Source organism: Emys orbicularis, chromosome 1 (genome assembly GCF_028017835.1).
Source record: "Emys orbicularis isolate rEmyOrb1 chromosome 1, rEmyOrb1.hap1, whole genome shotgun sequence".
NCBI lineage: Eukaryota > Metazoa > Chordata > Testudines > Emydidae > Emys > Emys orbicularis.
The window spans coordinates 325984483-326011516 of record NC_088683.1 but is presented as its reverse complement, the minus strand read 5'-3'; the positions used below and the strand labels follow the sequence as shown (position 1 = coordinate 326011516).

At 41.2% G+C, this 27034-nt stretch overlaps 1 protein-coding gene across 1 annotated transcript in view; it reads right to left on the bottom strand.

The window, feature by feature from the left end:
• Window positions 1-27034, bottom strand: part of ATP8A2 (ATPase phospholipid transporting 8A2) — a 549272-nt gene that overhangs the window by 151003 nt on the left and 371235 nt on the right. Inside the window, exons 28-30 of the mRNA XM_065423317.1 lie at window positions 10189-10263; window positions 2234-2356; window positions 988-1066 (exon numbers count right to left, since the gene is read on the bottom strand). Of these exons, the coding sequence (XP_065279389.1) occupies window positions 988-1066; window positions 2234-2356; window positions 10189-10263 (277 nt within the window). The remainder of the gene's footprint in view (window positions 1-987; window positions 1067-2233; window positions 2357-10188; window positions 10264-27034) is intronic.

Below are 27034 nucleotides of genomic sequence, written 5' to 3'. Positions count from 1 at the left end.
AGCCCAGCTGGGACTAGCTGCTGAACCCAGCGCAGGGTAGGAGCCACCAGCCAGGTCTTCTCCAGTCCCGTCCCCTGCCCCACAGTGACTTACCTCTCTGCCGGCTGCCCTGGGCACCGGAAACATACTGCAGGGGAGGGTCATCTGACCACTCTTGTGGCTTCCTTTTGCTTCCCTGTCAGAAAGTCATTTTTCTGCGGGGAAGAAAAGAAATCTATGGGGGACATAAATTCTGTGCATGCGCAGTGGCGCAGAATTCCCCCAGGAGTAATGCTATGTACATTCTGGCTGGGTACAGGGTGGGATTTCTTGTCTTTCTGTAAAGTACCAAGCAATTGCCATTGGCAGCTGCAGGATACCAGACTTGAGGATGTCACTGTCTCATTTAATAGGGCAAATTCTGTTTTCCTAATTTTTCTAACTCTGAACCTGATCCAGCTTCCACTTAAGTGAACAGAAGCCCTTCCATTGACTTCAGTGGGAGTTGGTTGGGTCACTCTTGGAATTACCTTGCATTTTGTAGGCAATTTGGGAAGAGTCTATTGTAGAATTTAAAAGGCCCAACAAATATAAAGCAAAAGGTTTCCGTATTGTAAAGATATAAAACTCACTATATGAACACTGTACAAGTATGTGACATGAGGAATGAAAATATGTGAAAAGGAAAGAAAACTGAAGATTTTGTGTGTGTGCCTGAACCCATGTTTTATTTCAGAACCTTCAGAAGACATAAGTGTGTGACTGAAAGAAGCTTACTAAAAATTACGTATGGAAGTCACTATATGGAAGATATCCATGTCAAATGCAAGAAGAGTGGCTTCCAAAGGTCAGCGTTGATAAATGGTCAAGGCTAGAAGCTATAACCGGTCCGACTGTCTATCATCATTAGTTTTCTTAGAACCAGTTGTGACCTCCAGCTCTGCAAACACACTGGCACTGGGAAGACTGAATGCTACTTGCTGACATTTGAAATAATGAAGCAGTTACCATGTTCCAGCACTTTCAGTGGAAACCAGAAAAGAATGATGGAGTGGATCAAGGCGTTGATGCAGTGACCCCAGAAAACCTGAGGGAAAACAAACCAAGCAAGTCAGGAGTCCGCCAAAAATCTTGATCTCTCTCTAACTCCCAACAAATGCTTCATTGTGAAATTTACTGGCAGAGTGTAATGTTTCTCCTAAACTGCAGTACTTGAACTTTTCAGAAATATATTTCCTCATCCACTTTTTACGTAATTTCTGTGCTACCACCAGACAACTCTGCTTCAATTGAAGGATTTTTTAAATACAGTATGTCAGATTATACTAGGGCAAAGATACTACCCCCAAAAATCTTCATCAGAATATGAGCAGGTGGATTCACCTTTGCTTAATCGCTCAAATTATCATGATGATAGACAGGACTATTAATGCAATGAAACAGTTACTTTATTTTCTTTTAATGGAGAAACGTACTTTTTGTACCCCACAATGTCCCATTTAAAAGTCTTATGTTTCTCATATGTCAGAGGTTTGCATATTCTGCAATTTTGTTCTTTGAAATCTTAGAATCCCTCTGACAAAACAAACCTAGGACCTTGCTTTGTTTCAAGAGTATATTTAATTACTCATTAAAAAAACCCAGAACATCAAATGGTGAAATTTCTTAGCACAAAGAGGTCAGTGAAACAATGAAACAGAAAGCGTAGGATATTCTCCAAAATATTAAAAGAAAATACAAGAGTGTAACTTTATCTGCAAAATTCTTAACCCTCTGCAATGACAGGAAGAATAAAATCATCCTAACTTAAGAAAAACTTTAAAAAGAGATTTAGCAAGGCTGGTAGGTAGGATTATGGCAGCATTTCAGTATGAAACTCAAAAACCAGGCACAGCTCATCCAGCTTCTCTGAAAGATGCAGACAGGCCATATATTGCTAGGTAGAGTCAGCTATGAGTTGCAAAATTCATATTCAGTTATGGGCCCTAATCTGAACGTCCCCAAAATTTGGATGGACTTCAGGACTATCATTCTAGTTCAGGCCTCTCTTCTAGTCAGTACTCTTCTAGTCAGAAATAGCAAATTATTTTCAAAAGAACACAACATTTTAGGAAGCAAGGACAACCCTGATTTCAAGGGAGTTATGCTGGCATAAAACTGAATGAGGCCTTTAAGACTGAAAAAAACAAGACTTAAAAATATAATGCTAGTATTTTTCTTTTAATTAAAAAAAAAATAAAACATTTCCCGTTACCCTCGTGTTGAACCCATCTGCATTTTGAGTAATTTTGTAGAGCTGGGGAAATCTAAGCATGCTGTCTTGAGTACATGATCGTTCAAAGATTCCCAGAGTGAAGGGTGGCAATGCTGTGAAAATCTACAAAGAAAACAAACACTAATTAAAAAACACCTATTAACTTTATAAGTAGGTCCAAGATAATGTTTGAGATCTAGGGTGAAATCCTGGTGCCACTGAAGTCAATGGCAAAACTCCCATTGAGTTCAGTCGGGACAGAATCTCATCCCAAGAGTGTAATTTGACATAATTTTCAATCAAACCGAAACCTGAAATGCAGTGATTCATAATTCTTATTATTGATTGTACTTAACCTAAGCACAAAAAGAAGCCAGAAAAGGTAGTTCTTACTCTTGCTGTTAACTAATAAGCTGAGCATCAGTATTTCATGTCATATTATTAGACAACTAGTCTAGTTACATTAAAATGTATCTAAAGCCTGAAAAAGAAAGGCTGGCATGTACATTATGGAAAAGATTTGAGGTAAGTTGGTTCAAACATAGCTGCAACCGGAGCCGTGAAAGTATTTCATTTGTTTTACTAAAGCAAAGATTATAAAGACATTAGTGCAAGTAAATGTGGAAATCAGACAAAAACTTCTAAAAAATAAAGAACATTCTAGATTCTGTTATTTCTGGCCTTCTGTGGTGTCTAAGCGAGGCATGAACCTTGATAGGAGTATGCCAACTCAGACTGAATCCAGACAAAAAAGAAGTGATATTGCTAGGTCAGAGGAACATCTAAAGAAAGAAACAGAGACCAGCATTTTGTTTCTATTTTGTTTCTGCTTTTTCACATGAGTTTTTGGAGGAAAGATCTGTTTATGAGATATTTGGAGTTCAGAACTTTGTCTAGTAATTACTGTTCTGCACGTATATACTTTTTGATAGCAGCTACAGAAAATGTTTACACTGAAGGAAATAAATATGGACGTATTATTATTTGTATTGCATTAAAACCCAAGGGCCCCAGTCAGGATCAGGATCCTGTTTGTGCTACAAGGGCACAAACTCATAGGATTCTCATCCACCACAGACATTTCTGTGTGATCTGGGGAAAGTCACTGAGGGTATGTCTACAGTGCATCTGTGGCTGGCCCATGCCAGCTGACTTGGGCTAACGGGGATCAGGCTACGGGGCTGTTTAATTGCAGTGCAGACATTTTGGCTTGGGGTGGAGCCTGGGCTCTGAGACCCCACGAGGTGGGAGGGTATCAGAGCCCAGGCTCCAGCCCAAACCAGAACATCTACACCACAATTAAACAGTCCCATAGCCCGAGTCTTGTTAGCTCAAGTCAGTCATGAGTGTTGAACTGCAGTGTAGACATAGGATCAGATTTAAAGGTATTTAGGCCAGGGAGGTCAGACTAGATGATCTGGTGGTCCTTCTGGTCTTAAACTCTATGATTCTATGACCTAAAAATGTGGATAGGCACTCAGTGGGGCTTTCAAAAATGCCTAGGGACTTAACTCCTACTGGGAGTTAGGCACCTAGTGGGATTTTTAAAAATGCTAAATTCCCGATAACGGGAGTTAGGTACCTAGGAGATTTTGAAAATCCACCACGGCATCTATCTGCATCTTTAGGCTCCTAAATACCTTTCCAAATCTCGCCCTTCAGATTTCTGCACCTCAGTTCTCCAACTCTAAAACGGGACAATGGTATGAGATGATGAGTCATCCCTGAACAAAAGCCTGATTAAGCCACATTAGAATGGCCACACTGGGACAGACCAATGGTCCATCTAGCCCAGGATCCTGTCTTCCAACAGTGGTCAGTGCCAAGTGCTTCAGAGGATGTGAGCAGAACAAGGTAATTTATCACGTGATCCACCCCTTGTTGTCCAGTCCCAGCTTCTGGCAGTCAGAGGTTTGAGTCCCTGACCATCTTGACTAATGGTGACTAATGAACCTATCTTCCATTAACTTATCTAATTCTTTTCTGAACCCAGTTATACTCTTGTGCTTTACAACATCCCCTGGCAACAAGTTCCACCAGCTGACTGTGCATTGTGTGAAGAAGTACTTCCTTATGTTTGTTTTAAACCTGCTGCCTACTAATTTCATTGGGTGACCCCTGGTTCTTGTGTTATGTGAAGGGATAAATAATTCCTTATTCACTTTCTCCATACCATTCATGATTTTATAGGCCTCCATCATCTCCCCTGAGTCATTCCTGTGCTAGGCTTCAGCCAATCCACAAGCCAGGAGCTAGTCTGGTGATTCTCAGGGCAGATATATAAGCCTCATGGGAGAAACAGCAGCTCAGTCTGCCCAACATCACTTCATGGCTTGGAACTCTCCCCTGCCTGAAAGTGGTGACTGACTGCACATGCCTTAGCCTGCTCTAGCCCTGCCCTTGCTCCGGCCTTGATCCTAGCACTACTTTTGCTTTGTTCTTAATCCACTCTTGACTCCTGAGTCTGGCTCTGACCTATGGTTCCGGTTCCTGGCCTGGCTGACACTGCACCAACCACTAGACCAGACTGCCTCTGCTCCAACCACTAGGCCTGACCCTCCACATCTCAGTTTCTGAGTTTGGGCAGACTGTGCTATCAGGCCCAGTGGCCAAAATGGTTTTTCTATGCCTGTAAGTGCCCCCTTACAGTCAAAATGAAATCTGCAGGCACTTCTGCCATTGAGATGGCAGAGCTAGTTCAAACCACCAGAACCAGTGGCCCAGCTATAATGGGAAAATACCTTCCTGCACTCATGTCCCAGCAGTCCTGGGCCCCTCTCACCATTAGCCACGATAGCCCAGGACCTAGGCCTGAAGATCCACTAGCAGAGAGATCTGAATTCTGCTGGGACTTTCAGGAGTTTCTCAATCAATGTCACCTATTGTTCCTGTTGCATCCAGTGATGTACCTGAATGACCAAACCGAATGACCAACTATACTGTTGAGGAGGATGAAAGTCTCGGGGAAGGAGAACATCAAGCTGGAGCAGAGGAAAGTAATTCCATAGTTGGAATCCTCCTTCCAGATGATGTCACGGTATCCTCTCACACTGAGGATACCTCTCTGGGGGAGTGGACCCCTGTTATTAGTAAGAGACAGGTAATAGTAATGGGGGATTCGATTATTAGACATGTAGATAGTTGGTTTGTGATGACTGGAAGATCTGCACGGTGAATTGTCTGCCGGGTGTGAAGGTTGCAGACCTCTCAAGACACCAAGATAGACTTATATGCAGTGCTGGGGAGGAGCCAATGATCATGGTACATGTAGGTTCCAGTAACATAGGGAAAAGTAGGAGAGAAGTCCTGGAGGTCATATGTAGGCTGATAGGTAAGAAACTCAAGTCCAGGATGGGCTCCACCTAAACCAGAATGGAACCAGATTGCTGAAATGTTAAATTAAAAAGATCATAGAGGAGTTTTTCAACTGCTGAAATGTAAAATTAAAAAGATCATAGAGGAGTTTTTCAACTAAGGGCTGGGAGAAAGCTGACAGGTGCAGAGGACCACACAGTTCAGACAGCTACATCCCTTAGGGGAGGATTTATTAAAGGGGATATTCTATATCCTGGTAAAGAGGAGACGACAGAGGTTGATAAAGTACAGGTAGGAACTGAAGAGAAACAGACAAACAAAAAAGAGTCCCGTTCAATTACATCATACAAAGGCAGACAACTAAATACTGACAAATTTTATAAGTGCTTGTCTACAAACACAAGAAGTCTAAATAGTAAGATGGGTAAACTTGAGTGCCTGGTATTAAGAGGATACCACCATTTTGGAGGCTCAAACTATTCATATGCACACAGACAAATTCGGCCAAAAAAAGTAAGAGGACTAAAAAAATGCCACCTTGACTAAGCAGAGTAAAAGAGGTGGTTAGAAACAAAAAGACATCCTTTGAAGTTAAACCCTAGTGAGGAAAATAGAAAGGAACAAACTCCGGCGAGTCAAGTGTAAAAGTATAATTAGGCAGACCAAAAAAGAATTTGAAGAACAACTGGCAAAAGACACTAAAACTAACAGTAACATTTTAAAAAGTACATCAGAAGCAGGAAGCCTGCCAAACATTCAGTGGGGCCACGAGGTGACCGAGGTGCTAAAGGAGCACTCAAGAAAGACAAGGCTGTTACGGAGAGGCTAAATTCATTCTTGGAACTCTCCCGTCTGATAGTGATGACAAACTCCATCCACAAGCCTTAACTTGCTCCAACCCTGTTCTTGCTCCAGCCTAGCTTCCAACCCTATTCTTGCTTTGTTCCAAACCCGCTCCTGAGTCCAGGTCCAACCTCGGACTTCGGATCCTGGCTCAGATGCCACCACACCAAGCACTACACCATACTGCCACTGCTCCCACCATTATGTCTAACCCTCCACATTTCGTTTTTGACAAATAGTACCTCACCAAGGTGTTGTGAGGAAAAATACATTAAAGATTGTGAAATGCTCATACACCATGGTGATAGGGAGCATATAAATAGAAAGATTAGATATGGTCTCTTATGCACCAAAGGGTTTACAATCTAATTAAAGGCAAGGCTTAGGTGAGTGGAGGTAGGAATCAGGGAGGGAGAATGAATATAACAATAACATGGTCACATAATTCCCTAGGTTAACAATGTGCATCGCCTGATTCTTCTGAGGCATTTCAAGTATTGAGGTTTTTAAATGATCACGTCTAAAAATTCCCTATTAAGCCACAGCCCCTTCTGCAGCTCCCTTAATATTTGCTTCCACCACCACTCTGGCTGAAAAAGGTGACCCAGATTTTGCCTACTGTTTGATTTATTTATTTTGAAGGGCTTTATACAGTCTAACGCAACTACTCCTCTATCTAGCATTATTAGTGCCTTTTAAAAACTACAAACTCTCCCCATTCTCCTTAGGACATCAGACCCCCTCTTTTTACATTTTCATTTTTTTATTTCAATTTCTAGAAATCATTCAAAAAAACCTCCTATATAAAAGCTGTAGGCACCTTTAACATACAAAAAAAATATCAAATAAATTTGACAACACGTGGGGCTCAGAGACCACTAAGACCTCAAGGGTTATCCAACTCTCCCTGCTGCATCCAGGGGCAGGGATGGGTCCATGCAGCAGTAAACTACAAGAAGTGAGAAAATCCTATTCCCCTGCTCAGTTAATTACCTACCTGTTTACCCACACCTCCTGCACCCAACAGCCAATCTCCCAATGCCTCGAAACAGCTCATAGACCAGAAATGCTGACATTATGGGGTTCCTGATGCTGCTGGGAGGAGGGGTTTCTGGGGGGCATGTGCCCCCGAAGTTTTGGCTCTGTGGGGCTGGGAGTAAAATGGGCTCAGCTAGCACCCACCCCCAACACCTTGTGCTACTGACAGCTGTGGCTGTGGGCACTGCTGCTAGGCCTCTCCTTTTTGAAGGATGCTTGGTCTTCTCAAAGGAACACTCAGCTCCAGAACTACTGTGGATGGCTCAACCCCACATTGTGGTCCTGAGAAGGGAGAGGGATTGCTAGGGCCATGTACCTTCAGATCCTGGCCTGTGTCAGAGGGGAGGAAAGGAAGAGGGAGATTCTGAAGCACCTTGGGCAGGTCACTTTGGGCTTAATTCTGGCAAACCTTACTCACAATGAAAAGCACTCAGGCATGTGAATAGTTTTGTTGAAGTCAAAAGGATTACTCCCATGAGTAACAGCTATTCAATGTGGGTAAGTGTTGCAGAATTGGGCCCTTAATTTCTCTGTGCCTCAACCTCCTCCTGTGTACCATCGTGACAATCATACCTACTTTACACAGGTCCTCGGAGACTTAATTCATTTGCTAAGTGTGCTGAGAGCCTTGGATGGAAGACACTAGAAATTCAAAGTTTTATTATAATGTAGCCTAAAACTATACTCTCCCTTCTTCATCTTCACCCATTTTCTAAACTGACAGTTTCATGCTAGGAAATTAATTTCTAATCCAATTTTCTACAGTTCAGCTAACAATCTCTGATTAGATGCAGTTTTATTTATTATCTTTACAAAATCTCTTGCTTGTATGCTGGATTGTGATTCCTGCCAGCAATGCATACTATGTCTGGAGAGTTTAGGTGAAGATTCAGTTCCACACAGGGCTGGATATTAGCGGGGATCAGTAATTGCAAGCACATTTTCTACATGAATGATGTAATCTTTTAAATTAGTCATAAAGCAACAGGCCAGATGGCTGCAATGGCAGCACTCTCATATGGGATATGAGAGCCAAAACTAAGGCCACTAGTCTAATGTGCTCCATGAAGATTCCACGCTATAGGATGGATTTAGGGTGTCTTCAGGGATTTTTGGTATTTCCCAAGTTTTCTGCAGTATTTACGTTTTCACTTTAAAAAAAGATCTTTTAGCCCATCTGGTTATGAAGGTAACCTTTGAAGGCAAACCTATGCAAGGCCTGAATTCTGGTTCTACCAACCTTACCCACACTAACTAACACTGTAATGGGACTACTTACATAGGGGCTGGAACTAGGGGAGGTGGGGGTGCTGCCGCACCCCTGGCTTGAAGTGGTTTCCATTATATCCAGGGTTTATTGTTTGGTTCCATGGCTCTCAGCACCCCCACTATACAAATTGTTCCAGCAGCACCCCTGACTACTTATGAAGAAGTAAAGGATTATTCAGCATTGGTGAGAGTAGCAGAATAGGGCCACACAGTGATATCCTAAAGCCTAATCCCTTTGAGTTATTGAGTGCCTCCAGCACTCTGCAGGATTCGGTCTTTAGTGACCCTGGAATATATAGACATAATGAAACAATAGCTTTAGGATTAGACTGAACTGCCATTCATCTGAAGAGAACTAACCAAAATGTTAATTCTGAGACCTAATAACAGTAATTAAAGGCAACATGGTTCACTACTTCTTCATTGCTTTCAGCAGCAGTAGCCAGTTAAAGTGCTTTAATTCAGGGTAGTTGGATTAATCTGAAAAGAAATCATGTTAAAAGATTTATAGATGCAAATATGTGAATTGAAGAGATGGAGTGGGGTGCTTTAGGAAAACTTCAAGATCTCTTAGTGAGGGTGATGCAAAGAACTGAGAGAATGTAAAATCTCTGGCCTAAAATCTCCTCTTATTTGACACTGGGTTGTGTGGGATTATAATTTTTAAATTTTGAAACAAGTCCTGGTCAAATAAAAAGTAAACTTTACGTAAAACTATTCATTAATGATATAAGCAGTTTATTTGATGACTTTTGGTGTTTTCACATATTTGGAGTAAATTTGTTTTAAAAAATCCCAAAGATTTCCAAAAAAACTCAACACACAATGGGGAAATTTCACACGTGTTGGCAAAAGTTCCTGCAGTTTCCCAGTTGCCTTAGTCAAGCTTTGTGGATCCAGGCACCAGACTAGATGTAACTAATAATGTCACTAGTAGATGTCAGTGAATTGATAGACCAAGTTTCTATAAAACCAGGGAACAGAATAAATCTTTAGTATTAATTGTGGAAGATAAATGCCTAAAGATGGCCTCCCATGGATGAAAACGATAAGGGGCTTTAGAAGCTACCATAATACAATAATGAATGAAGGACAAAATGTCCAAAAACATGATACAAGACAAATATATATTTATGTTGACTAGGAAAAAAGAAGAAAAATAAAAATGTTTAAATATAAAAAATAGTTTGAAATACTTTGAACAATTTGAATTGCATAAACATACAGAGATCTAATGAAAGCATATTATTAAGATAAAAGTGCTAATATTTTCAAGGCACTATTCCAAATACATTTGCTGTGATTAAAAATAAACATCCAGGATCTTTTGCATCTACAGTCTAGGGCAGATCAACGAAGGCCCTAAAAATGTGTTTGTACTTCATGATATGTATGCAGATGGATGGCTGAGATAAACTGCACAGACATAAACAACAATGGAATGTCACTGAGGTTCTGCATACCATCAAGCCGAGACATGGAATACTTACCACATTGTATAGGCCGATGCACCATCGCTCAAATAAAATCTGCCCAGAAAATCCATTAACAAATGCAAACCAAAGCTGAAACAGAAGAAAGTTACACAAAACTTTAGATCAATATTGCGCTGAATGTTTCCATATATTGAATAGGAGAGAAGGGTGTGGAATGTGGACCACCATCTGAAGACAGCTGCTTACTGTGCTCTAAAAATAATTATCAGCAGTGTCCCACAGTTGTTTCTTTTAAAGTCCTGCATTTTAAATAGTGCTACAGAACTGCTTATTTAAGTTAGGTCACTAAGGTGATGGAGCAATTTGTAGTATTTGCATCATTGCACTAAAAAAAAAGATCCCTAAAACTATTTATAGACTACCGACAAATTGTTAATGTGTGCGAAGTTAACAGCTATCCTGGTTTCCATGACAGCTTGGTAAACACGTTCTGAAGTCTGTAATGTCCCATTTGACACTATCTGGATAAAAACAGCACCACTGTAATTCTAGGAAAGTCTTAGAAACTATTGCAACCAGAATGCTATGTTGCCTTGCAAGTTCTGCTTAAAAATGGTGAGAAGCCAGCTTCCTTGACCTTACTTCTCACACTGCTCAACCAACTTCTTGACATGTTTAAGTACATATCCCAGGTGCAATGCACAGAGCAGGTGAGGGGGGAGAAAAAAGAAAAAGAGAGATGAAGAAGCATTCAAATTCTCTAATTTCCATAAGCAACACCTCCATTCCATCAGGGCTTCCACTAGCCAATACTCTCCTGGCCTCACATTGAGAACCCACCATACACAAAAGCAGCAGAAACCTGCCTCTCCAAGAGCATCCCAGCATCAGAACCCACCCACTGCTTTCGTGACTAAAGGACTGTGGGTAGAATTGCAAAAAGATTGAGACTGTATTTCCAACAAGAAATCATAGCTGATTCGGGCGTCTCCGGTGGAGAAAGTCTGAGAACCTCTTCTCTTGAGATTAAACAAATACAGCTAATTTTCTGAAACATTTCCCAGATCTTTGGCAGTGGGGATCCAGGTTCCTTTTCTACAGTTCAAAGTTCAGAATACAGCAGTTCATCTGTCTACTCAGCAACACAAGCACCCCAGTGCTCTGCTCAGTTCTCTGGAACCCCAATTAACAGAGTCAACTTCAAGGCTTTGGTAACAAGACTGGAAGCTCTCCATGACATTAGCCCAGGCTACTTAAGGAATCATCATTGTCTCTGAGACCATAACCTCCCATGATAACTACAGTCCTTTGGAAAAAATGGAAATGTCAGCCCCCTGTGCAAATGACAGACAGGGCTTTCTCTGCAGCTGGCCCATGACTAAGGCACTCGCTTCTTGCGGGGGGAAAATACATAGCTCATTTGTTTGATTTAGATTTCCCACAATAAAAAAATTCTTACCAACAAGGGGAGGAAGGAAAACATAAAATCCTGTGAAATATTTAACTTGCAAGATACTACAATACCATGAGGACCAATATAGGATAGACAGACAGACAAACAAAAAGTAACAGATTTTCCATTTAGAAGACAAGCACCTGACCTCTATTACTAACTGCTTCTTACCTAACAATACTGGTCCATGCAAGACTTTTTAAAATCCTCACTGGAAGGATTACGTAGTATCACTGATTAGTTAGACAACTTAGTAGAAAATTGAGGTGAGATGTTTCTGACTCTTTCAAACATCTTCCCCTTGAAAAGTTTGTCTCTGACTTTGCTATACAAATAACATTTGTAGCATTTTATTAAGTTTCTCGGACTAAATGTTATAAGTTACAGGTGCTAGACATTTTAGAGGAAAAATCAAAATCTTCTGAAACCTCAAAAACAACAAGGAGTCTGGTGTCACCTTAAAGACTAACAGATTTATTTGGGCATAAGCTTTCGTGGGTAAAAACCTCACTTCAACCTCAAGTATCTTTTATTGAAATAATCATATGTTGGATAATCAAATGCACTTGTTTCAAAGGAAATACTATTTAGATGGGCAAGGACGAACAAAAACACAGATTTTAAAAAAATATTTTGGTACTTTAAAATCCAAACTTGACAGTTTTCCTTTTAGCAGGATCCATACAGGTAAAACTGAAGCAAAATGAGAACATGCTGTATTTTCAATGCTTACACAAGCTTACTTGCATTACACTCTTTCTACACATGAGATGGAGTTGTATGGCTATGACACACTATAAAATAATGGTTATGCTTGTCTTTTGCAGGGTTTCACACTAGCAAATGCCAATCAACACAACAAGAATCCATGGTCTATTTCCTTAATATCTTAATGTCAAGGAACACAAATCATGGAGTCTCAGTGTAAAATAATATACAAATATATTTATTATGAAGCTGACATAAGCCATAAATTGTCATGTGTAGTTTGTTAAATACTATTTGTTTTTACAGACTATGTATTACTTTTTGAGGTTATGGAAAAAAATCCTCTGTCTTAATGTTCTTATTAACAAGAAATACTAAATACAATTGAAGCTGTGCAAGCCACAAGTACCCATGCTTGACTCAGACTTGGTGAGTCGCTAGGAAAACTTGCCAAGTCTGCCTGGCTTGCCAAGCTCCTGGGGTTTGCACTGCTTGAGTATAGTCTTGCTAGGAGCAAATGGACCGAATGTTATTAAATGGCTTTTCTGGAAAAGAAACATTCTTTTCAATTTAACTATTGCCTGACTGCCAAAACAGTTGGAACACCTTATTTATAATTCAGCTATAAAAAAAATATGTCCAGGGAACATATGAAGTCTGACTTCAATGCAAGGAAATTCATGACTGAAAACTAAGACTGAAAATCCAGGCTGACACACTATTATTACCTTACTTTATTATGGTTAATACTGCAGAGATCTGAGATCTCTAGGTAATATTATGTACTATCTTCCGCAGTATCCAAAAATGGAGCACGTTTGGAAAAATGGAGCATGTTAAAGACAGAGACACAGTCCATAGTTTCGGCATTTAAGTGTGGTTGCATTCTTTATATGTAATGACCCTCATTTTTGAAAAACTCAGTGCTAACTGTACGTGGGCACTTGCACACTACGAAGTCAGACAACCACCTCATTGTAGAGGTCACTGAATAGCCGACAGTTGTAACAACTTTGCCAATACTGATTTGAGCTTGATGCAAGCTGGTGATCTAAAGGGGAAAAGCTCAATATTCCATTACCAATATCCTGAGCCACACAGTCTATCCACTTGGCTTTAGAATGTATTTTAAGAAAAGAGCAAGTGACATTTTCAGAAAATGTTCCCACTCCAGTAAGTTTGAAGGCAATTTTAATTGCATTTTATTGCTTTATGCATAATTATTACTTCAACATTAATGCTTGCAACAGTAGGAACTAATTTATTTAAGCGCTCTAAGGCAATGGGATAGCAAATCATCTATTCTAAATGTGTATATTTATGATGTCTTGATAATAGACAACTTAACGAGTACTAGAAATGTTTTCCCAATCCTGCTAAAGGGCATGGAAAGCTAATATAATCAGGGTATCAACAATTGCCACAGGCACCAATTACAGCCAGATGCCTTTACTATATAGAGATGAGTTAAATTCTCAAAATATCCTCTCTTAACACACACATTTTGCATGCTCTTACCAAATAAGCTCATTTACAGTTTGCCTAATAAAGCAGGGTTTATGTATCTCATATGCAATTCATTAATAATGTATCCTGATTAAAATCCTCTTTGTTCCAGATGTATCTCTCAATGCAAGGCTCTAATTCCTGCTCAAGCGCACATAGCCCTAATATAATCCCTTCATTAGAGTATATATGGCTCCAATTTATAATATAGCTAGAGAATCTCTTTAATAAGATTTGACAGAGTAGGCCTGGCTTCCTGAAATTCACTTGACTTACCAAGGAATGTTTTTTTGCTATTTGTCTTTGCTTATTAACTGTTAAAAAGAGAAAGAAAATTGTTTTTCTTTCAGTAGTAGAAAAACAATTTTTTTCTAACCCAACCCACCCTAAGCAGATATCATTTAAAATTAAAGGACTCTCTAACCTTTTCTGCCAATTTCCCAATTATTCCAAGTTTTAATCTGATTTTTTCTTTTAAATTATTAAGAATTATACAGCAAGAGTTGGTCAGATAAATAGCTTATAAGGATATAGAAGCAATCTCAATAGTAGATGTTTCCTAAATTTTAACACTAATATATTTAAAAAATCCTGAACAGATGTTATTCCTTCTATTGTTGTCTTAATTTGAAGGCTATAGTTGATATTTTAGTATACTGGAATTACAAAAATGTACCATTTTGGTCTTTCATTGCTCTCTAATTATACAGAGAGAGACACCCTGAAATTTATTTTTTCCCCTCGAACATATTGCTTCTATGCCTTCTCTTCAAAACATGAGCACTGAACAGTGTAAAGATCTGGGGCCTATCATCATGGAAGACGTGCACTCACCCCCAAAACCTCATAGAAGTCAATGGGAGTTATATGCCCACATGCAAGGAGATGATCAAGCCCCTGAAGACTCTGCTACTCACCTATGCTATTACGGCTCATTATTATCAAATTGTGATGGTGCCCAACAGCACAGTCAGGATCAGGGCCCCACTGTATGAGACATGACCCCTGCCCAAAAGAGTTCACAATGTAATTCAAGATGAGGTGCAAAAATTCAGTGTAATAGCAGAAGGGCAGGAGGGAGGATGGACAAGGATAACAGAAATACCAGTTACATAAATTAGCTATTAGCACAGTCCCCACTGGTTTTCTACCCAGATGTTATCACTAGGTAGCACTCTGGCCTCTTGGTTAAAAGGCATCATGCCAGGATACTGTACCCACTGCTGACAATATAGTACTCAGGGATGTTATCTTGTTAGAGAGGCTAGCTAAGAGGAAGTATTAAACTAAAGTCCCTTCTGGTCATCTCTGGTAGCACTTTTTCAAAAACTGGATAACCCTCCAATATCCTAATCAACATTCCTTCTCTTAATAAAAGCAGGTTATAACAAACAAAGGGGTGTTTGAGTTATGCAACTGAGTGCCCAATAACTCCATTTGCCTAAACCGAGCCAAATTTTCTAACATGGGCATGTAAGCAGGATGTCCATATGATGCATTTAAGTGCTCAAATCAGCATTTAGGTACATAAATTCTCACTTTAAACACCTGAGGGCTAAACTGAACATGGAATCTGGATGTCTATTACAGTGCGCAGACAGGTTTGCTTCTGCTTTGGTTCTATGGGGAATGATATCTTGAAGAGGTGAGCTTACATCATGAGCTGAAGATGCTAAGGGTGGAAATTTTCTTGATCTTCTTTGGTGCAGATTTCAAAGCCTTTGGTCCTAATGGCATAGGCCAGCTATGGAGAAGGCTTCTTCTCTGATTCCCTGAAGTCACTGTCACTAGTGAGTCCACCATGTGAAGACTGTAAGTTGCCTGAGCTATCAAAGGTCAGATTTACTCATCTGAAGGCCAGATGGTAGAGCTTGCCAGTGGCCCAAAACATTTCCTTCATACAATTAGCTTCAGTTCAATCTTTTCTGGATTAATTTCTTCAATCATGCTCAAATTTCCGAAGATATCAGGAAAACTGCATTGTCTGTGCTAGATGTGAGCATAGGTGCTGGAACTAGGAGTGCAGCAGGGTTTTCCATCATACGCAGGGTTTACAGTTTGGTGCAATGGCTTTCAGCACCCCCACTATACAAATTATTCCAGCGTCCCTGGTTGTGAGAGTTACACAGAGCTGTGTATTGTCAGCATATTACTGGCACTGTATCCTGTGTCATAACATGATGTTCCCTAATGGCTTTACATACATGTTACACCAGAGTGGCGTCATGATTCACCCACTATGACACTTTTTAGATCTGCTGGAAAAGGAATGAGCAAAGACAACTTTGTTTGACTCAGTCAGCTCCGGCCAGGACACACAGGGGTTTGAGCAGTAGCTGGTCAAGGTTGTCTAAAACTGCTGACAGAGCAAATAGTAGCAGTACTGTTGTTTCACCTCTGTCCATCTCCATGAGGAACTCATCACAAAGGCCATTTCAGTTTCATTATCTAGCCTGAAACCAGATTGAGATGAGTCTAGGATACCAACTGGGATGAGATGTTGCAGAAACCAGTCAAATACCAATAATTTTGCCCAGGAATGAGAGACTCAAGTGAATGGTAGTTAGAGAGGTTGTAAGTGTTATGCATTTTGTTTTTGAGGCTAGGCCAGGGTATTATTTGCTTCAGAGCAGTTGGAAGAAGAAATTATTCACCTTGTGCAGTAACAATGGTTCTTCATGATGTGTCCCCCTATGGGTGCTCCACTGTACATGTGCTTGTGTCCCTGCGCTGCTGACTGGAGAACTTCGGAAGCAGTGTCCATTATGCCCGCACATGCACTAACCCTCCTCAGGTCCTTTTCTACCACAGAGTCATAGACAAGCATGCCGAAGCAGAGGGGAGGAGGGTGGATTGTGGAGCACCCACAGGGACACATCACATCTCGAAGAACCATCATTACTGCACAAGGTGAGTAACTACTTCTTCTTCAAACAGTGTTCCTATGGGTGCTTCACTGTAGGTGATTCCCGAGCAGTATCCCTTCTGGAGGGCTGGGACTTCGGAGTCACGTCCGTTTCAGATGACAGTACTGTGGAGCCAAAGATGGCACTGGAGGTGGAATACCCAGTGATCGCATAATGTTCTGCAAAGGTGTGTACCGTCGCCCATGTCACCACTCTACAGATTTCTGAGATAGGGTCATTCTTGAAGAAGGTGACTCATGAAGAGATCGACTTTGTGGAGTGTGTACCAATAGTATCTGGAGGGGTCATATTGCAAACTTGTCTAATGGGGTTCGAGACCCACTTGGAGAGTCTTTGGGCTGATACTGCTGAGACCCTGGATCTTTCCTCAAGGGAGAAGAAAAGCCTAGGGGACTTCCTGAAATCCTTCATCCTATCCAGGTAGAAGGCCGGGCTCTCCTGACATCCAGAGTGTATAATAGAGCCTCTCTGTTGTCTCGGCGGTGAGGCTTGGGGTAGAAGGTTGGAAGGTGAATCAACTGGTTCATGTGAAATGGGGAGGTTACCTTAAGGATGAATTCTGGATATGGCCTGAGCATAACCTTGTCCTGAAAGAATACGGGGGGATAGGAGGATTGTGTCATTAGGGCTGCTATTTCTCCTATTCTCCTACCTGAGGTGATTGCTATCAGGAAGGTCGTTTTCATTGAGAGGTATGTAAGTGAACAGGTGGCCATGGGTTCAAAGGGAGGTCTGGTCAGTCCTTTCAATACCAGGTTTAGGTCCCACATGGGGATAGGGAGTCACGGTTATGGGAAAATATTTACTACAGCCCGAGGAATCTTTTTGTGGTTGGGTGGAATAGCACTGAGTACCCCTCTACTGGCTGGTGGAAGGCTGCTATAGCTGCCAGGTGGACTCAGAGAGCTGAGAGAGAGTCCCAATCTTTTCAGGGTCAGTACATAGTCTAAGATCTGTGGGAGAGCCGTACATATTGGGGAGATTTGTTGGGAAGTACATTAAATGTGGAACCGGGACCATTTTTTGCAGGTAAGCACGGCATGTTGAGGACTTGCTACTGTGTAGTAATACTCTTGTACCTCCTTCGAGCAGGAGTTCTCTATGTGTTGGAACCATGAAGTATCCATGCTTTGAGGCAAAGAATCCCCAGATTGGGATGTAGGGTGCATCCTCTGTTTTGCGAGAAGAGGTATGGAGTGGATTGGAGAGAGATCGGTGAACACGTCACAACCTGTGACAGGTAAGGGTACCAGGTCTGTCTCGACCAAGTGGGAGTGATCAGTATGATGTGTGCACCTTATTTTGTTTTCAATAGGACTTTCAGCAGTAGGGGAAAGGGAGGAAAGGCATAGAGGATGCCCCTGTCCCGAGGAGGAGGAAAGTATCGTCCAGGTAGTATTGTCCTATCCCTGCTCTCGAGCAGTAGTGTGGACATTTCCTCTTCAGGTGAGTGGCGAACAGGTCTGTGATCAGTGTCCCCCACCACTTGAATAGGTTGTGAAGTACTGCTGGGTCTATCTCCCACTCGTGGTCATGTGGGAATTTGTGACTGAGACTGTCTGAGTTTTGTGTGCCTGGGAGGTAAGCCGGGGATAGTGTGCTGTTGTGGAAGATACATCAGTTCCATAGTCTCATCGCTTTCACACAGAGGGAGGGCTCCCCCTTGTTGATTCATGTAGTACATACAGGCTATGTTGTCTGTTAGGACTCTCGTGTGTGATCCTTTGAACAGCAGGACGAAATGGGTGCAGGCATTCCTGACCACCCTTAACTCAAGGAGGTAGATGTGAAGGGATGACCACCTGCCTCGTGTTGTGAGGCCATTTAGATGCGCACTCCACCCTATGAGCTGAACCACATCTGGAGGCATCACGTGTGAAGCCTGGCATGAGGTATTACTGCTGTGCCCGCTGCCATATGCCCCAAGAGTTGGAGGCAGTGTCTGGCTGATATTTGTGGGCTGTTTTGAATGGTCTCTATGAGTGTGGCCAAGAAGAGGAATCTGTGTTGAGGTAGGGGAGCTCTGGCTTGTAACGAGTCAAGGTCGGTGCCTATGAATTCCAGGTGTTGCACTGGAAGGAAGGCTGATTTCTGGGCGTTGATCTGTAGGCATAGTTCTGTGAACAATTCTACTGCAGCTTTGGTGACTTGGTGAGCCTCTTGGAGAGACCAGGCTCTGAGGAGGCAATGGTCCAGACAAGGTAAATCATGATACCTTGGGAGCGTAAGTGCGCGGCCACTACTGAGAAAACCTGTACTGGTGGTGGTCTTGTCCCAGAGTGAATCTGAGAAATTGCCTGTGAGTCAGTAGGACTGAGATACGGAAGTAGGCATCCTGAAGGTCGAGGGCCAAAAACCAGTCTCCCTGTTCCAACACTGAAATGATCATTGCTAGAATGACCATCTTGAATTTTTGAGCTCTGACAAACTTGTTGAGAGCTCTGAGGTCTAGTATGGGTCTCCATCCTCTTTTCTTCTTGGGTATTAGGAAATAGCAAGAGTAGAAGTCTTTGCCTCGCAGATGGTGAGGTACTGGTTCTATGGCTCCTAACTGGAGGAGATGATCTACCTCTTATCATAATAAACTCTTGTGAGACGGGTCCCTGAAGAGGGATGGGGAAGGGTGTTGTGGAGGGGGCAGGGAGGTAAAACGGATAGAGTGAACAATTTCTAAGCCCATCAGTCCAATGTTATGCATTCCCAGGTGCTCTGGAACGTTGCCAGATGGTAGCCAAATGGGTGGATAGCTTTGGTCAGTTGTAGCAGTTGGGAAAAGTGGTCTATCAACGTCTCAACCAACACGTTAAAATTGGTGCTTGAAAGTGGATGGCTGGGACGTGGAGGATTGTGGGCCAAATGGTTTACATCTCGTGAACTTAGTTTTCTTTCTCTGTGGCTTGTAGTAGTGCTGAGTCGGGTATTGGGAAGTGCATGGTTTGTGCTGGGGCTGCAGACTAAATTTCCTCTTTTGTCCTGGCGTGTAGATGCCCAGTGAGTGGAGAGTGACCCTAGAATCCTTCAGGGTGTGAAGAGAGGCATCCATCTTCTCTGTGAAGAGCTTAGTGCCTTCAAAGGAAAGGTCTTCAACACTCTTTTGGAAAAACAACGAGGAGTCCTTGTGGCACCTTAGAGACTAACAAATTTATTTGGGCATAAGCTTTCGTGGGCTAGAACCCACTTCATTGGATGCATGAAGTGAAAAATACAGGAGCAGGTATAAATACATGAAAGGATGGGGGTTGCTTTACCAAGTGTGAGGTCAGTCTAATGAGATAAATCAATTAACAGCAGGATACCAAGGGAAGAAAAATAACTTTTGAAGCGGTAAGAGAGTGGCCCATTACAGACAGTTGACAAGAAGGTGTGACTGACCTCACACTTGGTAAAGCATCTCGTTAGACAAGGATTAATAGAGTATGTCAAGGAGTTTGTGGTGGGTGTCCTTGACTTCTTCTAGCAGTATCTGAGGAGTATCTGCCACTCTCTTCGCTAGGTCTTGGAAGAGAAAGTAATCAGCCAGAGATGGTGGGGGAAGGCATAAAGGCCTCATCTGGGGAGGAGGATATGGTCCTCATGGTCACCTCCTCCTCAACACTGCCCTTCCCGTTCCTCCACAATTTTTTTGGAGGTTCTGAAACTGCAGCCGGGGGGGGGGGGAAGGAGGTTCTCGGGTGGGGCTAGAAGCTTGAGAGGCATGGGGATGATATGCAGCCCAAGGGCGGTGGTGGCATAGAGCCCAGTGGTGGTGCCCATGGTTGAAAATACCAAGTTGTTGTTGGTGGGCCCATCTGAGAGTATGCTCAGGAACCCTGTTGGTATTGGACACCATAGGGAGCCTGGGAGGAATATTGCGATACTGCCTTCTCTGGTTTGCTGTCCAAGTTCACACTAGAGAGCATGCTAGTGTTGTAGGGCAGCGGGGAAGACTCCTGTTTCAGAAAAGGACTCTGTGCGGAGGTCCTGGTACTGAGAAGAGGAGACTCCAGTATGTAGGATACACATAGGTCCCTTGAGTGCTGGTTGTGACATACTGGCACCCCTATATTCACCACTGTCATGTAATTAGGATATGCTTTGCAAAGACATGCTCTTAATCGGCAACTGCAGTATTGACACCAGTTCACCATATAAAATGCTCACATAATTCCCGCACCGAGAATCTGTTTGCTCAACTTTTTTCGCTAACAACTGTTGCCTACCAGAGTGCTACTGTGGTCCTCAAAAGAGTACAAATTACTTTCTCTGTTAATAGCTTGGTATATGTTCATGGGAATCTACTGTATCTCCACACTGTGTAATCACTCCAGACTGTGATTTTATGATACATCATACTCTGCTGTCGAACTGATCAGCATCTCACATAAAAAAGACAAAGCTATGCTTGAGTGTGGTTTTAAATGATCTGCTGGCCCTTTTAAAAGTAAGCAATATTTTTAGTGACATTTCCTAAGCAATAAAATGTTTAGCACAGATATGCTCTCTTGCTGAAATAAAGGACAATAGAGCATTAAGCATTTATTAAACAGTTGAATTTAACAGTTTTGATATTAACTTTGTAGCTTTTTATCATCGAGGTTTGTATTTGGTACCTGATCAAGTTTTTAGCTAAGTACATAATATCAGATAATTTGAAAATGTGGATTTCTCACATTCCTAGTCACAGCAAGAGCAGTGATGTCTATAGTAGAGACCAAAGGAGTTATTTGAAAACAGAACCCTTATCATTAATCTAACAGCAGCTGCTGTGTGGGAAGGGGAATATAAGAATTGCCATGCCAGAGCAGACCAATGGGCCATCAAGTCTAGTATCCTGCCTCTGGTAAAGTCTAATACTTGATGTATCAGAGAAAACAAAAACACATTTGATAGCTCGCTAGTAGGGCTGTATGTTTGGGGTCTACAGGAACCTGAATAAAGTGGAACAGCTCATTGTTTTGATAAACCCAAATATCTCATCTTATCCAGTAAGACTAGCAGATTTAGTGTTAGTGGGATCAGAAATTGCTCCTTAAAGGCATACAACAGGCGCTTATGAGAAACCAAAAACAATTATATAAACTTTAATACTATGACCTTACTGACTAATTGTGAAAAATTATAGCACAGAGGAAATTCTTCCAAAATCCTGATCGTATACGGCAACCATCTTACACCATGAAGCACAGCAGGGCAGCACTTCTGTCATCTCCATCTGTACACACTGCTGCCCCAAGTGGTGAGACGGCATCTACTTTAACTTTCTAAGGGTACTACTAACTATATACATCTAGAAAAAATGTTCCACTAGTGAGAGAATGTGAGGCTAAGACCAGACAGAGCTCTGATTCCAGCCATGAGCAGGGAGAAGGAACTGAGGGGGCTCAGGGTGGCGCTGTCTAATATAGCCGGGGAGGGGCTGTGGCAGCAAAGCACGAGCACTGCCCCTCATTGGGTACTGCTAGGCAAAATTCTCCGGCTCTGGTGTGCTGGGCGCGCGCGCGCACACACACACGCTGAAGTGGAATACACGGCTGCATCTACTCAAAGAAGAGCTATTAGTGATCAGAGGGAGCATTTAGTGGATGAGGAAGACAAAACAAATACAAATATTTAAAAAAGCCACTTTTCTACCAAAACACTCTGCATATCCATATCCAGAGGAGGGCTGATTCAGGCCTTCATCCTTCTGCACCAGGTAAGCGGAATTCTGTGGAGTTTACTGTATGTGTGGTAACATGTCAGATAAGATATTAAAAACTAGGTCCTTTGTGCTCTGAATGGCTGTTAAAGACCCTAAAGACATGTTTTGTAAAAGGATGGATTTGGTCCAGTGTCCTTGGGCAAAATTTTCCCTTTCCTGGACTGTTGGGAAGTGTGCAAGTTGGTGGCTGACAGCCAGCATAGATGTAGCTGCAATTAGAGAGGGGCCAATAATTGATTTTTCAGTTTGCTGGCAGTTCTGAAAATAATGTAAAGAAATTGGTTCAAGTGGAACCGAATCCAAAAATCAGTTTCAGGTTGAACAAATCGATCAGAAAACAGGTTTTCTGACAGATTTTTCAGACTCCCTTAAAATTTTCAGCCCAGTGCATAGGGCACTCACTTGGAATGCAGGAGAACTGGTTTCACTCCCCCTGCCACCAATGTGGAAAAGGCATTTGAACTTGGGTGTCCTACATGGCAGGACAGTTCCCTAGCCACTGGGCTATAGGCTATTCTAATAGAGGCAACTCTCATTTTCCCATGGAAGCTTTATCACCTAAATAAGTAAATAGTCACAACAGAAACTTGAACGTGGGTCTCCTATAGACAAGGAGGTCTAAGTGGTCCTAGCCACCAAATCATTCAGACACGCTTTTCTTAGCCCAGTGACTCTTGATTGGCATTCATAGTGGCAATATGTAGTCATTCATATTTGTAGTCAAATTCACAAATAGTTTCAGGTTGACGAAACTGCATTTTTTGGTGAATAAACTATTCAGCTGAAAAATTTCACTCTCTTCTAGCTGCAATTAGGTGGTGAGAGAATTACTTCTCATATGTATGCAAGCATATAATTGTATATACCTGTATACGTTCTAAAATGCTTTGGGATCTTTTGGGATGAAAAGTGATATATAAATACAAAATTAATATTAAATTTAATATGCCTAGAAAAAAAATCAACAAAGATGATAAACGATTGTATTTTTTGCATAACTTTAAACCTAGGCAATACATTATATTAATGGAGACTGATATTTAGTTTTTAACTTTATAAATAGATACAAGTTTCTGGCATTATTTCCCGCAACTCACTGAGGAATCTGATGGCAAGTAAGTCCTTGGCTGCTGCAATCCAGTCACCCATTTCATCTAAACAGAACTCTTCAACCATTTCTCCCCACCTTTATTTGCAGAAGTCCCTCATGTTACTATTATAAACCCAAGTTCACAGCATTCACTTTTCTTGTCATCACATAAAGGAATCCTTCAGTAAGGCTGCTGAATTAAGACTATAGGGGCAGTCCTGTAGCAAGGTCATTTTAGGTCTGGAACAGCTGTCCCCTCAGGATTCCAAAGTGCCAGTTCCCCCTTGAAAGTCTCAGCTTTTTTTTTTTTTCTTTTCTTTTTTTCCTTTTAAATAAAGTAAAATTCAATTTGTGTAAGCCCTTGGATTTAGGAGCTTTTACAGAAAGTTTATATAAAGTTTTTTGACAGCTTGGAACCAGTGAAAATAACAAAATTAGTAACAGATAAGCCAAACCACTCAAGTGAACCACAGCTAGGCTCTTCTGTCACACTTGAGAATAATAAACCCTTACAGTGGTAATCTCAAGAACAGCCTATAATTCTCATTACCCACAGCTTTATTAACATCACAACACTGAAACTCAACAGTCTGGTTCAAACCACAAGGATACACAGTCTGATTTAAAGGATGACTAGCAACTCTTTTATCTATGTGCTGTAGTTTTGTTTCTGAATACAGTACAACAATTTTCTTGGTAGCAGGAATGTATAGTATAGGCAAGTCTCTCTTTTGTAATAGTTGTTTAAGAATTGGCAATTTCCTCCCTACCAGCACCAAAGCTCATTAATGAAATGCTCCTCTCTCCTGCTCTCCCCACCATTCCTCCCCTGAAAAATATTCCAATGCAATGCTGGTAAAATACATTTATGTGTATTTCTATATACACTGGCAAAACCTAAAAGGATAGATCCCAAACAAATCTTTTGCCAAAATACACAGTGAACTGAAAGCCCACGTAGTCATTTCACTGGCAAAATATTTATTAATGTACTATAAAAAATATAAAAAATTATCTGTTTGGACTTGTTTTTGGAAAATGATTAGCTTTCTTTTGCTGCAACATATAAAAGGAAATTCTTAGTGGCCTGAACATTCCTTTTTAGGTGTGTGGTGTTTTCCAAAGGAGTTGAGTTAAAAAAACAACAACAGAAATAAGACAAAATGCCTCAGACAAACAAAAGAAGAAAGCTAGAAGTTCAGATACTCGATAAACTCATTTACACACTGAACTCTTGGCGCAAATCTGCCAGGTTTTGACATGTGGCTTTTGGAGCAGAATATTCAGGATAGTGTGCTCTAAGCAAAGAAAATAGCACAGGTGCTGTTTGAAACTACAAAATGAATAAATTCCATCAAAAAGTCCGGGCTAATGATTAACTAATTGCGAAATGACATAACATTAATTTCCTATAGCCAATTGTCTTAGTCTCAGAGCATATTTCAGGTAAGTTTTTACCATATTTAGTTTACGTATGCAACAGCCTCTGCATATCTGCTGTGTGCAGAATCTGTCAGTCTCTCCAGAGGGAGAAATACCTCACAGTAAATGACCAGCAAATTGCCTTAGATCTTAGGTCAGGAATATGCCCTCTGGTTTCCATAGCTTTTCACCAGGTTCTGTAGGAATACATTAGACTGAGTGATTATTCATAATGAAAATCTGAGATGACATCTCAGTATATTTACAAGGAATGGGCTATACCAGGGGTTCTCAAACTGGGGGTTGGGACCCCTCAGGGGGTCCCAAAGGAGGGTTGCGAGCTGTCAACCTCCACCCCAAACCCCGCTTTGCCTCCAGTATTTATAATGGTGTTAAATATATATAAAAAAGTGTTTTTAATTTATAAGGGGGGGGGATTGCACTCAGAGGCTTGGGGGGTGGGGGGTCACCAGTACAAAAGTTTGAGAACCAAAGATTAGGTATTACCTAATCTCAAGTCTCAGTAATTACTGTAACTGAGAATAAAGATGCATTTAATGTTCTTTTTTTTAGGTGATACCACATGATATAAATAAAACTATAAAGCAAAAGTCAGCCAAGAGATGTGTACTTTTGATTTGATTTTTAATTTTGGCACGTGCACCTAGAACTAGATAGCTGGATGTGTAACTATTAAACCCCCAGAGCTATATTCAGCAAATACACTCATATGAGACTTGTGCGCACTGGTGAATTTATGTACTGGATAGTGTTATACATACAGACTGGAACACGTACAAAGGGCTAGATTCTGGCCACCCTTTCCCAAAGTACGCAGTGGGGGAAAGGGAATAAGCAGCCTTACACCTACTCTCTGCCTTTGTGAGGCCTGTATAAATTTCCCCAGAATTGCACCCCTGCGGTCGAGGAAGATCAGAGCTGATTCAGAGATGGCCTCCAGGGAGAGAACAGTCCCCCCTAAGGATGCAAGGATGGGTAGGAAACTATAGCTCAGTTTTCCCACCTGTTAGCCAGCTGAGCTAAGCTGACAGTGCTGGAGAGCTAGGAGGAGATGGGAAACATGCTACACCTCTTAAAAGGTACTGCAGATTGTATTCACCTTGAACATGGGGGAGCTCTATGAGATACTCTGCTTGTCTGAAGAAGTGCTCCCTATAGTGTAGTGTGCTCCCATGGCACCCCCAATGCAAGGCTCTACCCTAAAAGCATTATCTAGCCCAAAATGTTCCCACAAATTTTAGCCCTTATTGGTGAAAAAAATATCACCATTTTTATTTTATAGTGTTAGGGAATAGTCAGATATTCATGTTACATTATCATCATGTTTCCAGCTGGAGACTGGAGGTGAGTTCTGCCACTTAACTATTGCTAGAAATAATCACAATAAATTAGTTTTCATTGACGCTTCAATTCAAATAGAGTGAAATTCAGATTTACACAATGTTTCTACCTCTGCACTATTTTACCAGAACTCTGCAGTTCTGCATACTTTGGAATCCCATTACAACCTTATGTGCTATTGACGACATTTAAGCATACTTTGATCTCTTAGAAAACATTCAGTCTGAGTGGAAACAATCATAGTATCAACCCCAACAACACTAATTATTAATATGTTTATCCAGAAAAAAAGAGACTCACGTTTCCCGTTAGTGGTGCTACCCACACTGTTATAACTTCTATAAGTACTAGGCAATTAATAATGCACTTGTAAGGATTCAATAAGCCCCTCCTGAACTTAAAATCAAAAGCCATTTTAATTTAAAATAAAATAATTACAGCTAAATTACAATTACATACCTTTACAATCAAACTTTACTTCCAGATGAATACTCAAATTAATCATTAATAATGTAAATATAACCATTGTAACATGAATAAATAATGACTGATATTATTTTGAAGTGCAATTTGATATTTTGCTGTAATTGATTGTACTCAGGCTTTCTTAAATTAAAATGTCCAATTTGTTAAGAAAACTGATCTAATTAAAATTGTATGCAATGCAGTTGCAGCCATACCAGTGCCAGGATATTAGCGAGATAAGGTGGGTGAGGTAATATCTTTCATTGAACCAACATCTGTTGGTGTGA